This window comes from Cornus florida, unplaced genomic scaffold (genome assembly GCF_030987335.1).
Source record: "Cornus florida cultivar Cherokee Brave unplaced genomic scaffold, ASM3098733v1 CherokeeBrave_3.0.0_Hap2_Chr01, whole genome shotgun sequence".
In the NCBI taxonomy this organism is placed as follows: Eukaryota; Viridiplantae; Streptophyta; class Magnoliopsida; order Cornales; family Cornaceae; genus Cornus; species Cornus florida.
The window spans coordinates 68,774,344-68,788,971 of record NW_026775571.1 but is presented as its reverse complement, the minus strand read 5'-3'; the positions used below and the strand labels follow the sequence as shown (position 1 = coordinate 68,788,971).

The 14,628-nt window shown below is 37.8% G+C and overlaps 1 protein-coding gene across 2 annotated transcripts; it reads right to left on the bottom strand.

Annotated features, from left to right (window-relative positions):
• Nucleotides 1-5,198: 5,198 nt before the first annotated feature.
• On the bottom strand, nucleotides 5,199-9,683 carry LOC132299445 (uncharacterized). 2 transcript variants are annotated; one of them, XM_059796067.1, is made up of 4 exons: nucleotides 9,310-9,683; nucleotides 5,732-6,090; nucleotides 5,578-5,646; nucleotides 5,199-5,487 (listed from the first exon to the last, which is right to left on the bottom strand). In XM_059796067.1, exons 2-4 carry the CDS (start codon nucleotides 5,987-5,989, stop codon nucleotides 5,452-5,454), a joined length of 363 nt encoding a protein of 120 aa, XP_059652050.1. In that variant the 5' UTR covers nucleotides 5,990-6,090; nucleotides 9,310-9,683; the 3' UTR covers nucleotides 5,199-5,451. The 2 variants fall into 2 exon arrangements, with proteins under 2 accessions (XP_059652050.1, XP_059652042.1); XM_059796059.1 differs by having other exon boundaries at nucleotides 5,572-5,646; nucleotides 9,310-9,682.
• Nucleotides 9,684-14,628: the final 4,945 nt, after the last annotated feature.

Sequence of the window (14,628 nt, the reverse complement as noted above, 5' to 3'; positions counted from 1 at the left end):
GATTCTTCACATTTCATGTCTTAGAGAAAGGTAGTGTTTTATGAAAAAGATTTAGGACATCCTTCAAAACTACATAAGAAAGCTCAAAGTTCACTGCACAAAATACCAAATTATGTAGAATATTTACGGTTAAATTGTCTATACGTAGTCCAGTGATTTTTGTGGCTAAAGGTGCAGGTTCGATTCTTTATTTCATCAATTGTTCGTGCCTTCACTTTTCTCAAAAAATATAAAAAATATAAAATAACTCACAAGATCATACAATGACTCGCCCCTTCATATTTCATAAGATTGGTAATGGTGAGCTTTGGTCGTTTTGGCATGACAATTGGACCAAGCAGGGGTCTCTCTTTGAACAAATTTCAATCTCAACTTTGATTCCTTGAACATTTTTTCCTCGCTTATATAGTATGTACATATTTGACAGTATTTCAACTCAGAATAAGAACATATAAACGTGATGATAATATTTTTTTTATTTTTTTTAAAATTTTGCAAAGTATAAAAATGTCACCCCATTTTATAAATGAGATCCAAACATGCACTAAAAAGGTATGAAAAGTCTAAATTACACTTCAATATTTTATTACTTTTAATTATAAAATATTAAAATTATAAAAAGACCATTTACCCTTCAGTCAATACCAACCACATATTAGGGCCATCTGTTCACTTCTCTCTAACCTTTTCTTCTGGCTACCAAACACCACCGCCGCCACCACCCACCACCGCTCACCCCTTCATACTAAAAAACCCAACAGCTCCGGCGAGAATAGTTCCCATCAGCTTGAAGACCGACCCAACCCCCCTCATTCCGGTGAACTTCAGCTGTGTTTCAGTCCGACCCAACTGAGAGATCAACCTAGAGCATCATCATTCAAGTTGTCAGCGTTCTTCTCTAAACACAAAGGCCCACCGGAAAAAGCTTCAGGTTCCTGTGAGTTTCGGTTCAATCTGGCGAGCTGCATTACAATTCGGTGAGTTTCAGAACGGTGACCGAAAAGCCTCAAACTCCATTGATTCCGGCGAGAAACACTGAAGTTCCAGTGACCAACTGGAGAACTTCAAGCACCCAACCGGCGATGAGCGCAGAGTAATAGCAATCCGAATTGGCGATCGAACTGTATCAATCGATCAAGACGAAAATGGGTGTAACGATCCTAATACCATCTAAATTTTTTTTTTTTTAAAATTCGACATGAGTTTTGCTAAAAATAATCCAACAACAACCTCCATGCAATGACTTTTCAAGACCTATCTAACCTACTACACCACACAATACAAAAAATATATATATATATATATATATATATATATATATATATATATATTTCTCAATACCACAACATTAACAACCTCCCTAAGTTAGCCCATCATCGTCATTCCATTTAACTTAAGCATTTACATAGTCTCGCTTTCTTTCAAAATACCAACAAGAGTTACGATTTATAATACGTGACCTTAGCTTGCAAAAATGAATACACGACATTTTAGTTTTGAGACTATACGAAAAAAAATGGACTAAAATACAAAAGATAACAAAATACAACTCCTAAGCTTCTTCAAGCTTGCGAGGGATTGTCATCCACCATTTTTTTTCCGAGCCCTGAAAAATATTAAATAATAGGGTGAGCAAAATTGCTCAGTAGGTGGTGCCTAAGACGCACCTCTTGTGACACCGTGAATCCAAATAATGAATAAGACAATAGGGTGAGGGGTCATGCTAAACCGAGGAAAATACAATGTAAATCTGCAAGTTCAAAACAAATGAATGTCGTGCCATGAATGCAATGTCATGCATGTCACTCCCCATTTTTAGAAACTTCTATCCCTTCACAAATTGGTAATATAACCCGCCTTTTGATGACTTCGTAGCGACACGAGAGAAGGATTGGCTACTATCCCTGACCTTTAGTACCTCCGCAGTGTCATTTGGGGCCCAGACAACTCAACCACGTTAGGGCAATCTCCCTAATTCCCTCCAGGTTATATTAACACACCGGCCTTTTGGTAACTCCACGGCGACCGGATTTTCTCAAAACTGTTTCATCAAATTTTCCCTAAAATCCCATTTTTCGTTCTTAGCAAATCATTGTATCATTTTTCATGCCTATGCTATGAATGCATATCACAGGCCTTTTTAACACTATGAAAATAGAGAGAATTATTATCACACAATTAACATACTTCCACATAAACTTTTTAATAAATTATTAAGCATCATAAGCATGAAAAAATTAACTTATTAAGCATACTTTACAATAATTCTAAGAAAATTTTCATAAGCTTCCATGTATCATTTTTATCAATTTTGTCAACACAATAACATAAAAAAATTACAATAATTCTAAGAAAATTTTTATAAACTTTCATGTATAATTTCTAACAATTTTATCAACACAATAATATAGAGAATCTAATAATCAAGCATGTTTTTCATACATTTCAACAATTTCACATAATTACATTCTTTATATACAAAATCAAGTCATTTAAGAGGCAAATAAATCAAATTGATCATGCTTGACAACAATTATGGTAGAATGACTCACAAAAACACAATAAAGTGAGAATTAAAGACCCCTACCTCACTTTTATGCAAAACCCCTAATTTTCACCTCAAACCCTAAGATTTCGAATTTCCTATGGTGCACCAACCAAGGAATTGCTCATATCAACTTGTAGGTCTCGTCGTGGGCTTCAAATAGCCGCAAATGGCACTTAAAAATACTAAGTATTGAAGAAGGAATCAAGGATTGACGCCTTAAAATGGAAAAAGGAAAAAAAAGAAAACTGATAGGAAGAGAGAAGTAGGCAGCGAGGAGAGAGAGTGAGATAGCAGAGAGCAAAAAAAATGTGGTCTTATGACCACTTAAAAACAGTTGTGGGTCCCTCCACACAAAAACAATCTCACCCAACCTTTATATATATATATATATAAATAAAAAACATAAACATTACATTCTCCCCAACTTAAAAAGATTTCGTCCCCGAAATCAAGACATACCTGAGAAAGAAAACAAAGCTGGGTACTTGGAGCGAACCTCTTGTTCGAGCTGCCAAGTAGCCTCCTCAACTCCGTGGTGTGTCCAAAGAACTTTCACCATTGGTATCGTCTTGTTCCTCAACACCTTCTGCTGTGTGTCAAGAATCTAAATTGGTCCCTCCTCGTAAGAAACATCCTTATCAATGTCCACATCAACCCAACTCAAAATGTGAGATGGATTCGTCTCGTACTTTCGTAGCATCGATACATGAAAGACATTATGGACTTTGTCCATCTGTGGTGGCAAAGCAAGTCTGTAGACAACTTCTCCTACGCGGTCCAAGATCTCAAACGGTCCAATGAATCGTGGCGATAATTTGCCACTTTTCCCGAATCTCATCAATCCCTTCCATGGAGAGACTCGTAGAAAAACGTGGTCTCCCACCGCATAGCTCTTCTGTCGACTCTGAGCTGTGAGCAACCTCTGTCTGATCAATTTAATTTTCTCCGTAGTCTCGAGTACTATGTCAGGTCCTAAGGCAGCTGTCTCACCCACCTTAGTCCAACAAACAGGAGACCTATAAGGTCTATCATACAACACCTCAAATGGAGCCATCTGGATACTTGCCTGATAACTGTTGTTGTAAACAAACTCAATAAGTGGAAGGTGATCCTCGCAACTACCTCCCAAATCAAGTACACATGCCCGAAGCATATCCTCCAAGATCTGGATGGTACGCTTCGACTGGCCGTCAGTCTGTGGATGGAATGCCGTACTAAGATGCAACGCTGACCCAAACGCTGCTTAAAGTCCTTCCTAGAACTTCGAAGCAAACTTGGCATCCCTATCTGAGTCAATGGTTACTGGAACCTTACAATCTCCTTCACATATAGTACACCAAGCTTCTCTGCATCATCTGTTGTCTTAATAGGTAAAAAGTGAGCCGTCTTGGTCAATCTGTCAACGATGACCCATACAGCTTCATTGCCCCTCTGTGACCTTAGAAGACCTGTCACAAAATCCATAGCAATATGTTCCCATTTCCATTGCGCTACAGGTAATGGTTGCAACAAACCAGCTGGTCTCTGATGCTCGGCCTTCACTTGCTGACAGGTAAGGCACTTAGTCACAAACTGTGTAACATCTTTCTTCATCCCGTTCCACCAATACTGACGTCTTAAATTGTGATACATCTTGGTACCACCTAGATGAACTGCAAAGCGGGAAGTGTGAAACTCCCGTAAGACGTCCTCACGACAAACCGTGGGAACCACCAACAAACCTTTAAACTGTAGATCCCTATCTGCATGCAAGGCCCAATCTTTCACTGTCTCACCACTGGAGATCAAAGCGTGAATATCATCTAAATCCGAGTCCTGTCTCTGTGACTCAATCACTCGTACAACAAGAGTTAGCTGAGCCACAAGACTAAATAAGAATGTCGACTCACCGCAAGCATCGTCATCAAAATACTGCAATCCCATTTCTGTCAGATCTTCAAGCATCTTCCATTTTCGAATAGCCAAACTAGCCAAAGTGCCACGAGATTTTCGTCTTAAGGCATCTACTACCACATTTGCCTTGCCCGGATGATACTGCAAGTCAAAATTATAATCTTCCAAGTTTTCAACCCAACGTCTCTGTCTGTTGTTCAAGTCCTTTTGGGAGAAAAGGTACTTGAGACTTTTATGATCCGAGAACACCTCGAATCTCTCACCATGCAAGTAATGTCTCATTACAATAGTTTTGGTTTTTACCAGCGCTGGTAAAAGCCTTAAAAAGCGCTCATAGTTCAATTACCAGCGCTTTTTCAAAAGCGCTGGTAAATCCATTGTCGGTAGGCCTTCACCAGCTCTTTTGGAGAAACGGTAAAGAGCCTTTACCAATGCTTTTCCAAAAGCGCTGGCATAAGGTCTTTACCAGCGCTTTTTGGAAATGCTTTTCCAAAAGCGCTGGCATAAGGTCTTTACCAGCGCTTTTTGGAAAAAAGCGCTGGTAAAAGGTTATTTGAAATTTTTTTTTTAAATATTTTTTTTTCCTTATAACAGCGCTTCTTAAAAGAGTATTGGTAAAATTATTTACATTTTTTTTTTTCCCATTAATAACTTTGAAAAAAAATTTCTCACAATTACTAAATGCATCCTAACACAAGTCAATATAAAAATACCATCCAAATTATTTTTACAAACAACCACAAGTTAACCCTGTCAATAAGAAAAATACCATCGAAATTGGCTACTAATACCATCACAAGTTAAGCTAGTAAAAAATGTATACTAATACAACCACAAGTTAACCTGCCTATATGAAAATACCATCCAAATTGTCTAGATAAGGGTACTAAATGTCACACAAAAAGAATTAAGAATTTTTAACAAATGTAGTACAAGTTTTTCAAAAAGAACCCATCCAAGGCGAAGGAAATTCAAAAAGCACAGCCACGACCCCATCTTCAACTTCAACTTCAACAAGTCTTCTTGCCCATTTGATTTGAATTACCCTACATTTTTTACAAATTCATTAAGTGCACATTATAATAAATGAAAATTTAACATATATATAAGAGAAATTAAAAATTCATAACCTTAACTGAATTGGCATCACGACTAGAAAATGGATTTGGGGATACTCTAGGAGGAGCATTTAAAGAATCAGAATCCTTCAAAATAACAAAACAAAATATATGAAATCTTGGCATAAGTAAACATATATTTAGTAAAGAGTAAAACTAATAATAAATATACCTGTATACTACAATTTTGTTGTTGCGTCTGCATTAGCATAGCCACCTGTTGTTGTAAATTATCCAACTTGTCGTCGTAGTTGGCTCGTAAATTTTCCAACTTGTTGTCATAGTCGGCTTGCATTTTTGAAATCGTCTCCTGCAACTCTACACGTGTTGCACGTGCCTCCTCCTGAGATTTTTTAGCATTATTAATTAATTCAGCTTTACTAGGAGAGGGCCCCCAAACATCGCTTGGTGTAGGTCCGAAGCCAAGCATCCGCACACGACCAGTTCTCTCTTCTCCCCTCACAATGGAGAATCATTGGAGCTGCCAATAGGCGAGTCAGAGTAACTTTTTTGAAGTTCTCTTATGTTTTCCTGCCAAAAAAAAAAAAAAAAAAAGTTTGAACTACCATAACATACTACCATGAAACATCCAGAACTGAAAACCCTAGATTCTAAATAAAGCACAAAAGAACTGAAATCCCAACAAGCTGTGAACATGTAATGCTTAAATATACATGTGCATGTATAATATATATATACCTAAGCTTTCATGACAAAAACAAAAGGATTTAAATGAAGTAAATAGAGAAAAAAAAAAAACAAATTTTTATCAAATTAGTAGTTCTTTTAATACATTGTGCTAAAGTATATACTTAACAAAAAATGTAATCGAGTCGTTATAGAAGAGGAAAAATCAAATTAGTAGTCTTTTGAGGTACCAGACACTGTGCTAAAGTATATAATATGATTAAAGAAATTGCCAACTTATGACTACTGTTGTTTATGTCTAAATTTGAATGTCCCATCTAATTGAAGAATCTTATATAGGTAATTGGACAAAAGACTTGTTGTGTAATTATTATTATAGGACACATAATTCTATGTCTTTTATTTAATTAGATTCACTAGGCAAAAGTTTTTGCACCTAATATTATATTTTACTTTTTCCCTGCGTTATCATTTGTAGTTTCCTAAGCATTTTCTGTCCTTAAATGGGCAAAAATGTAGAAACCAAATGTGCTTCTTGATTCAGTAGAAAATAATTAGTATAAGATATCTATAATGCAATAGAAGAAAAAGCAAGTAAAATTGTTAGCAGAATAATTTCTCTGGATGCATTTATTATTTATCCTTCCTAGAAAAGCAAACAAAAAAGTGAGAATTCAGTTAAAAGAATGCAAATCAAATTGTTAAAAAAAGGCGGTCCAGGAAAAACCAATAAAAAGAAATAACAAATACCTCAAAACTTTAGGGTATTTATGGTTGTCCAATGGAAATTATATAAAACCATTCTAATTAAAATTAGACCGTTCTGTAGTTTTGAATTATTTTTCTAAACTCAATTGTTAAGTCGAACATCAATGTTAATATAAATATGAATATAGATATAAAAAGCAATCCTAACCAAAGCAACCAAACATCAAAATAGTCTTGCAGAGAGAAACTAAAACAATCCTAACCAAAGTCTGTATTATAAAAAATCTTATGTACAGTAAAAGATCAACTATATATATATATATATATATATACTAAGTACGAAAAATTCGTTTGGAAATAAAAGAAAAAAAAAAAAATTCAAACCAAAAATTCATTTCATAAAAGAAAAAAAAAAACATTAAAAAAAAAGTAATGCCGAAAGAGAGACCAAGTAAAACAAAGTTGAAGCCTAGGGCTTCAACTTTGTAATCTCAGATGAGATAATGCCGAAAGAGAGACGGGTTAGCAAACATTAATCAAGTAATTCCATCAAGTACAATGGAGGACAAAAATACGTTAAAAAAAAAAAAAGTAAACATTTTTGCAAAAAGAAATCAATTTTCTGGACCATTATTCTAGAAATTTCTACAATAGACCTTGATTAATTTGGTATCTAGAGGTGGATAATTGCATTACAAGAGTTTGATACACTCAGTCTATTTTAACCCCTAAAAAAGAAAAGGTCTCTGAAGATTATCTTGGAGCTCAAATAGAATTCTATATTAAATAAAAGATACATTTAACATTTGCTAAATTTTGCTTTTAAAGTTATATATTTAGTGAATATAGAGAAGACATTTACTCAACTTAACAAACATTTCTCAACTAAGTCAATTAAGTAAATCCTATTTTCCAATCCTGTTTCATACAAGTTTAGAATTCATTTGTATCTTGTTAGTTCTCTCGTTAAGTGGAAAAAATCAATATCAACAAGTATCACCATGGTCTAAATTAATGCAGGTCTAACACTGATCTAAAGCTTTGATTACCAACTTGGGTTTTCATAAGCATCTCCATTATATCTTTAGTAGACCATTTTATTATTATTATTATTATTTTATTTTTTAATTCTGGCAAGAACATGGACACCAGCAAAAACAGAAACATAAAGCCAAAAACATGGACACCAGCAACAATGTCCCAACCATCCATCAACAATGTGTTGTGGGTGGAATGCTTGAACTTGCAGGGAGTTAATCTTTTCTTATGGAAGCCACATGAATGGGACTATCCGAAATTTTGCTAGAAATTCAAGTTCATCTTACCCTCAGAAAATGTACCAGCATGTGAAGCAGCATTTTCTTTAATATGCAAAACGTGAATTTAAGCGACTTCAGTTTCTGGTGGCACAATTTTTAATTTCCAAACAGCAGCTAGTTTATGTTTGTAATGGTCACCTAAAATCAGTTACATGTACTTCCTTTTCTGATCCACATTGAAGTCTTAGACAGAGGCCTTTAAATGCCAAAAGAATTTCAGTGAAACTCTGCGCCTTGAAAAGTTTTTCTAACATGATCTTGGCTCATCCAAAGGGTCGAATCATATAAGTGATGAATTCAATGTAACCTATTACTCAAAGGTGCCATTTGCACTCAGTTTCATATTTTATATGCCCAACAAATCCTCCATGCAATCTGAATGAATTGAGAGGGGAATGACTACTCGGTTTCTCTACATGACTACCACTTCTTGGAAGGTACACCTTACATTTTCTAATCAATATCTGCTCTGTTTCTCTACTGGTAAGGTCTATAGTATTTTATGAGAATGAATTCCCTTATTCTGATTTTACAATGCTGTACTAAGGGCTAGGCCTTCCTCTGGTATGGGTATTTCTTTTTTTATATGTTTAACAGTAACTTGAAAATCTCCTGTTATAATATCATTACAGTCATTTTTTGCTGCTAAATCAAACCTTCCCTTCGTCCGTTTTTCTGCTATTGCAATGGACCCATCATTTGAAGCTAGTAAAATTGGATTCACAGATTCACAGCCCAATGAAAATTGGAAATACAGACCATATATGCATATCAAAACGGGGTTTTCAAAATCTCAACATACAAAACAAACATATATTGGCATTACAGTTATCACAGTCACAGCCCCAAAATAAATTTGAATTCGAAATACATGCAAGCATAGTCACAATTTTTCCAAAAGAATTGAACACAAAGCCATATATGTACGTCACAATGAAATCCCAAATTTCCTCATGAAAATCCAAAATCCCCAAATCAACATGTATCAAAACCTCCTTCAATTTTTGATTTTCAAACATGAACTCATATATTTATATATATAAATATATAGGATGAGAAGAGGGAGACGACTTACCCGAGGGAGAAGAGAGGAAAAAGAGGAGAATCCGAGAGAGAGAGAGACCGAACTTCGGCCAGAGAATCGACCGGAGAAGAAAACCGGAAGAGGAGAATCGGCGGCGAGACACGGTTTTTCTCCTTGGTCAAGAATCGTCTGATTGTGTGCGCTAGGGTTTATGTTTGATCGTCTGATTGTGTGTGTGAGGGTTTATGTTGATCGTCTAATTGTGTGTGTGTCAAAGGGCTTTATCAGATGATGATGGGGGCAAACATCAATCAAGGTCTTGCTAAATGGATCGAGAAAGAGCAGTGTCTTGCAGCTGAGAGATCGAGATAGAGATAGAGCAGAGAGGGCGGCGGATGAAGTAGCCAAAATGAAATTGAATGAAAAGGGAAAGTGGAATAATCTGTAATAGTGGACCCGAAAAACGACGTAGTTCAGGCACGAAATATATATAAATAAGGGGAGGGAATAAGGGGAGGGAAAAAGTGGAGGGAAGAGAAAAAATTGGAGGGAAGGGGGAAAAGAAAAAATTGGAGGGAAGGGCAATACCAGCGCTTTTCTTCTAAGCGTTGGTACTAGTACTCCAATACCTTCCTCCAATACCAGCGCTTTACTTTTAAGCGCTGGTACTATTACCCCAATACCAGCGCTTCTACTTTAAGCACTGGTACTATTACTGTTACTCTAATACCAGTGCTTTTCTTTCAAGCGCTGGTACGTTACCTCAATACCAGTGCTTTTTTCTTAAGCGCTGGTACTATTACCCCTATACCAGCGTTTTTTTAAAAAGCGCTGGTGTGTTACCCCAATACCAGCACTTTTTAATGAAGCGCTGGTAATTAATACTCAATACCAGCGCTTTTCTAGAGAAGCGCTGGTAATTAGTACTCAACACCAGCGCTTTTTTTAAAAGCGCTGGTCAAACCCTAATATGTTGTAGTGTCTCCAACACTTAAAGGCAAATACAACTACCGCTAATTCTAAATCATGAGTAGGGTAGTTAAGCTCGTGAGTCTTCAACTGTCGAGACCTATAAGCCACTACTCTACCATTCTGCATTAACATACATCCCAAACCATCAAGTGAAACGTCACAATAGATCACATAACCCAAGCTACGCTCAGGTATCACCAACACTGAAGCCGTAGTCAATCTTGTCTTCAACTCCTGAAAAGATGACTCACAAGCTTCATTCCATGCAAACTTAATCCCTTTTCGGGTCAAACGGGTCATAGGCACTGCCAAGCGAGAAAAATCCTTCACAAATCTTCGGTAGTAACTTGCTAAACCAAGAAAATTGTGGATCTCAAACACATTCTTGGGTTACTCCCAATTCAGAACTGCTTCTATCTTCGATGGATCCACTGACACTCTACCTTCCGAGACAACATGCCCCAAAAACTTCACCTCCTGTAGCCAAAACTCACATTTCTCATATTTGGCATACAATCGGTGCTCTCGCAAAATCTATAAAACAATACTCAAACGGACCTCATGCTCCTCCCGAGTCCGTGAGTACACAAGAATGTCGTCCATGAAAACTACCACAAACTGGTCCAAGTAATCGTGAAAGACGCGGTTCATCAAGTCCATGAATGCTGCTGGCGCATTCGTTAAGCCGAAAGGCATAACAAGGAACTCATAGTGTCCATACCGTGTACGGAACGCTGTCTTCGGGATATCCTCATCCCTAACCCAAAACTGATAGTATCCTGACCTCAAGTCAATCTTCGAGAAACAACTGGCTCCCCTCAACTGATCAAATAAATCATCTATCCTTGGCAAGGGATACTTGTTCTTGATGGTGGCATGATTCAAGTTCCGGTAATCAATGCACAACCTTAAAGAACCATCTTTCTTCTTAGCAAACAAGGCTGGTGCGCCCTACGGTGACACACTCGGTCGGATGAAACCTTTCATCCTCAAATCATCAAGCTACCTTTTTAATTCTTCCAATTCAATTGGTGCCATACGATACGGTGCCATAGAAATCGGCGCAGTACCGGGCATCAAATCAAAGTAAACTCCATTTTTCGGTGTGGAGGCAACTCTGTCAAATCCTTCGGAAATACATCCAGAAAATCACGAACAACTACTGAATAAACCTCTTCTGCAACACTATCCTCTTTGGCTAAAAGACTAGCTAAGAAGTAATCACCATGACTCTGTCCACGAACTCCATAAAAACGATAAAATGTGGGAATCACTCCGATCTCCCACGAAAAAGAAACAGTCTTCCTCAGGAGTGCAAACTATGACTTTACCTCTGAAACAATCAATCGTAGCATGAAATGAAGCTAACTAATCCATCCCGAGAATGACGTCAAAGCTAGTCATCTCAAGGAGGATGGGGTCAAACATAAAAGCCCGCTCGGCTATCACAATGGAGCAATCCCTCACAATTCTCCTCAAAGACACTGAAATCCCAACTGGTGTATCAACACACAATGCCCGATCCATGAAACTGACTTCTAACCCCGATGCAAGTGCAAATGATGATGATATGAAGGAATGAGATGCACCAGAATCAAACAAAACACGGGCCCAAGAACCAAACACTGGAAATATACCTCGGAGAACTGACGATCCAGGAGATGCATCAGTCGGTGCAAGTGCAAAGTCATGTCCCTACAGTGCCTATGCCTGAGAACTACCAATCTGAACACCAGACTGTTGCGCCGACACAGTAGGAATATCCCTCCTAGCTGGTCGTGAACCCTAAGAAGACATGGCAGACTGTGGTGGTGGCGGTGGTCTGAAACCTGACTGAACTGTAACCGACTATGACAGCCTTTGCCGTGAGCCCCAGCCACTAGTGGTGCCTGCTCCCTGACTCGGACAGTCTCAAATCAAATGGCCCTGCTGTCCACACCCATAACAAGCCCTCAGAGCTGAAGAAACTGAAGTCAATCTCATAGGACAATTGGATTTGTAACGTTCAGGCTACTGGCACTGAAAATAAACGACTCCATTCCTATCAGACCCAGCTGGCAAAGGAGTGGTATGAGCAGATCGTGCAGATTGCTGCCCCTGAAATTGAGATGAACCACCCCTGTTCCTTTTCCATGAAGGTCCCTCTAAAGATGACCCAACATTTTTCTTTTGCTTCCACTGTTCCTTTCTTGCATCTTTATCTTTGGCCTCCGCCTCTAGCATCAATGGCTTTTCCACTGCCTTAGAATAAACCTTGATGCCCTGTGTCGTTAACAAAGGCCTCATCTTGTAATTAAGTCCGGCGACAAACTTCTGAACCTTATCAATTTCATTACTCACCATCTCTGGAGCAAAGCGAGAGAGTGAGGTGAACTTGTTCTCGTACTCCGTCACCGACATATTGCCTTGGATGAAGCCAATAAACTGATCTTTTAACTCCTACCTCTTGAGAGCAGGGAAATACTTCTCATAGAACAACTCCTTGAACCTATCCCAAATCATCTCTTCAATCTTATACTGATTTGTGACTGACTTCCACCAAAACTTGGCATCCTTTGAAAACTTGTAAGTGGCTAGGATGATTTTCAAGTGATCATCCGTCACATCCATAGAGGTCAATTGAGTTTTTACTTGATCTATGTAGTCATCCGCTACCATGGGATCTGCACCACCTTCAAACATTACCGGTATTAACTAAGAAAACCCTTTAATAATCGTGAGACGTTTCTGCGCTGGCGTCTCCTCTACCTGAACTACTGGTTGTGGTACCGGTTGTGGTACCAGTTGCGGTATCGGCTGCGGATGTGTAGCAATTATAGCCCTTAGGGCTCTCTGTAACAAACGGTTCAATACAAGTTCTGCCGAACTTTCACCCTCTTCAACGGGTGTTTCAACATTATCCCTCCTTGTAGGAACAACTCTTGGGGCAATCAAATCCCTAAGAAGTGTGTCCTCATCAACTGGCTCTGCCAAATTGGAGCTAGAGCTTTTGCAAACATCACCCCTTGTTGGCCTAGGCCAACTTCCCTGGGTTCCTCACGCCGTGACCTCGTTCTATAAAACAAAGAAAACAGTTCAATAACGATAACACTAAGGTCCAACCGTGAGCAACTCAACATAAAAGGATGTTATACTAACACTTCACATGCAATACTATGCAATAAACACATTAATATAAGCATATAAGTACATAAACACGTAAACAAGTAAACAGTTAAGCATGCTTTTTCAGATAGCAAAACACTTTTGCAAATAATGAAATAACAATACAAATGACTTCCCCGACAACCTTAGGTAGGCTTCTACCCGTCGTCCTAATAGTTTTCGAACCAAGGCTATGATACCAATTTTGTAACAACCCTAAACTGACACCATTTAAAAAAAAAATTAAAAAAAATTCGGCATGACATCTGCTAAAAATGCTCATACAACAACCTACTCAAATAAAAAAATGCAATGGCCTTTCAAGACCTATCCAACCTACCCCACCACACAATACAAAAAAAAAAAAAAAAAAAAAAAAAAAAAAAAAAAAAAAAAATACATTCCCCAATACCACAACATCAACAACCTCTCCAAGTTAGCCCACTATCGTCATCTCATTTAACTTAAGCATTTACATAGTCTCGTTTCCCTTCAAAATACCAACAAAAGTTATGATTTATAGTATGTGATACCCCTCAGATCCGAGACACGGGTTGATCAGGCCTGGGCCCAAAACCCGAGGGATACCAAACAATTAATATGTAATCGAACACAAAATACAAGATAAAATAAGAATTAAAAATAATAAGCTGAAAGAATGCTAATTAAAAATCCTTAAAAAAATATAATTATTTAAAATCCGTTAAATCCAAACCCCATAGGTTTACAACTTGGGAATCCATCCATTGGACCCCTTATTAAAGATTCTCAAACCGGAACTGAAAATAATAGAAATAAAGACCAAAGCTAACATAAAGGAGATTCCTACATAGTCGGAGGAATGAATATCTGTATCTGCTCTACACGTCCAAGCTCTAACCCTGGAACCGACGAACACCTGAAAAATAAAGAAGTGGGTCAGGCCCACATGCAAGTCCTGATCTACTATAATCCAAACAGTAATCCAATACGCAGATACATCCTAGGAAGACTCAACAATATCTAGAGTAGTCCATATAAGTATATAGTACACACTATAGGACGCTCGCTAGTCCAGTAGGTCTATCTCAGCCTGAATAGAAGGCAACATGCGAATACGCACCCTAAGGTGGGCATGAGTACCTAGACCTACCAGGGAACAACACCTATGTCCAGTTATCCATTATAGGCAATATACGCGCCCTAACCATGGTTGTGAGACTCAAGCTCATACCACGGCACCATATAATATATATATAAAGTCCGAACTCCTCC

Excerpts from the sequence above, each read along its gene's own strand:
- LOC132299445 (XM_059796059.1), bottom strand. The coding sequence starts at position 5,989 with ATGCTTGGCTTCGGACCTACACCAAGCGATGTTTGGGGGCCCTCTCCT. Across the intron at positions 5,647-5,731 it reads AACAAAATTGTAGTATACAG|GATTCTGATTCTTTAAATGC; the intron begins GTATATTTATTA and ends GTTATTTTGAAG. Across the intron at positions 5,488-5,571 it reads GTGATGCCAATTCAGTTAAG|GGTAATTCAAATCAAATGGG; the intron begins GTTATGAATTTT and ends TAAAAAATGTAG.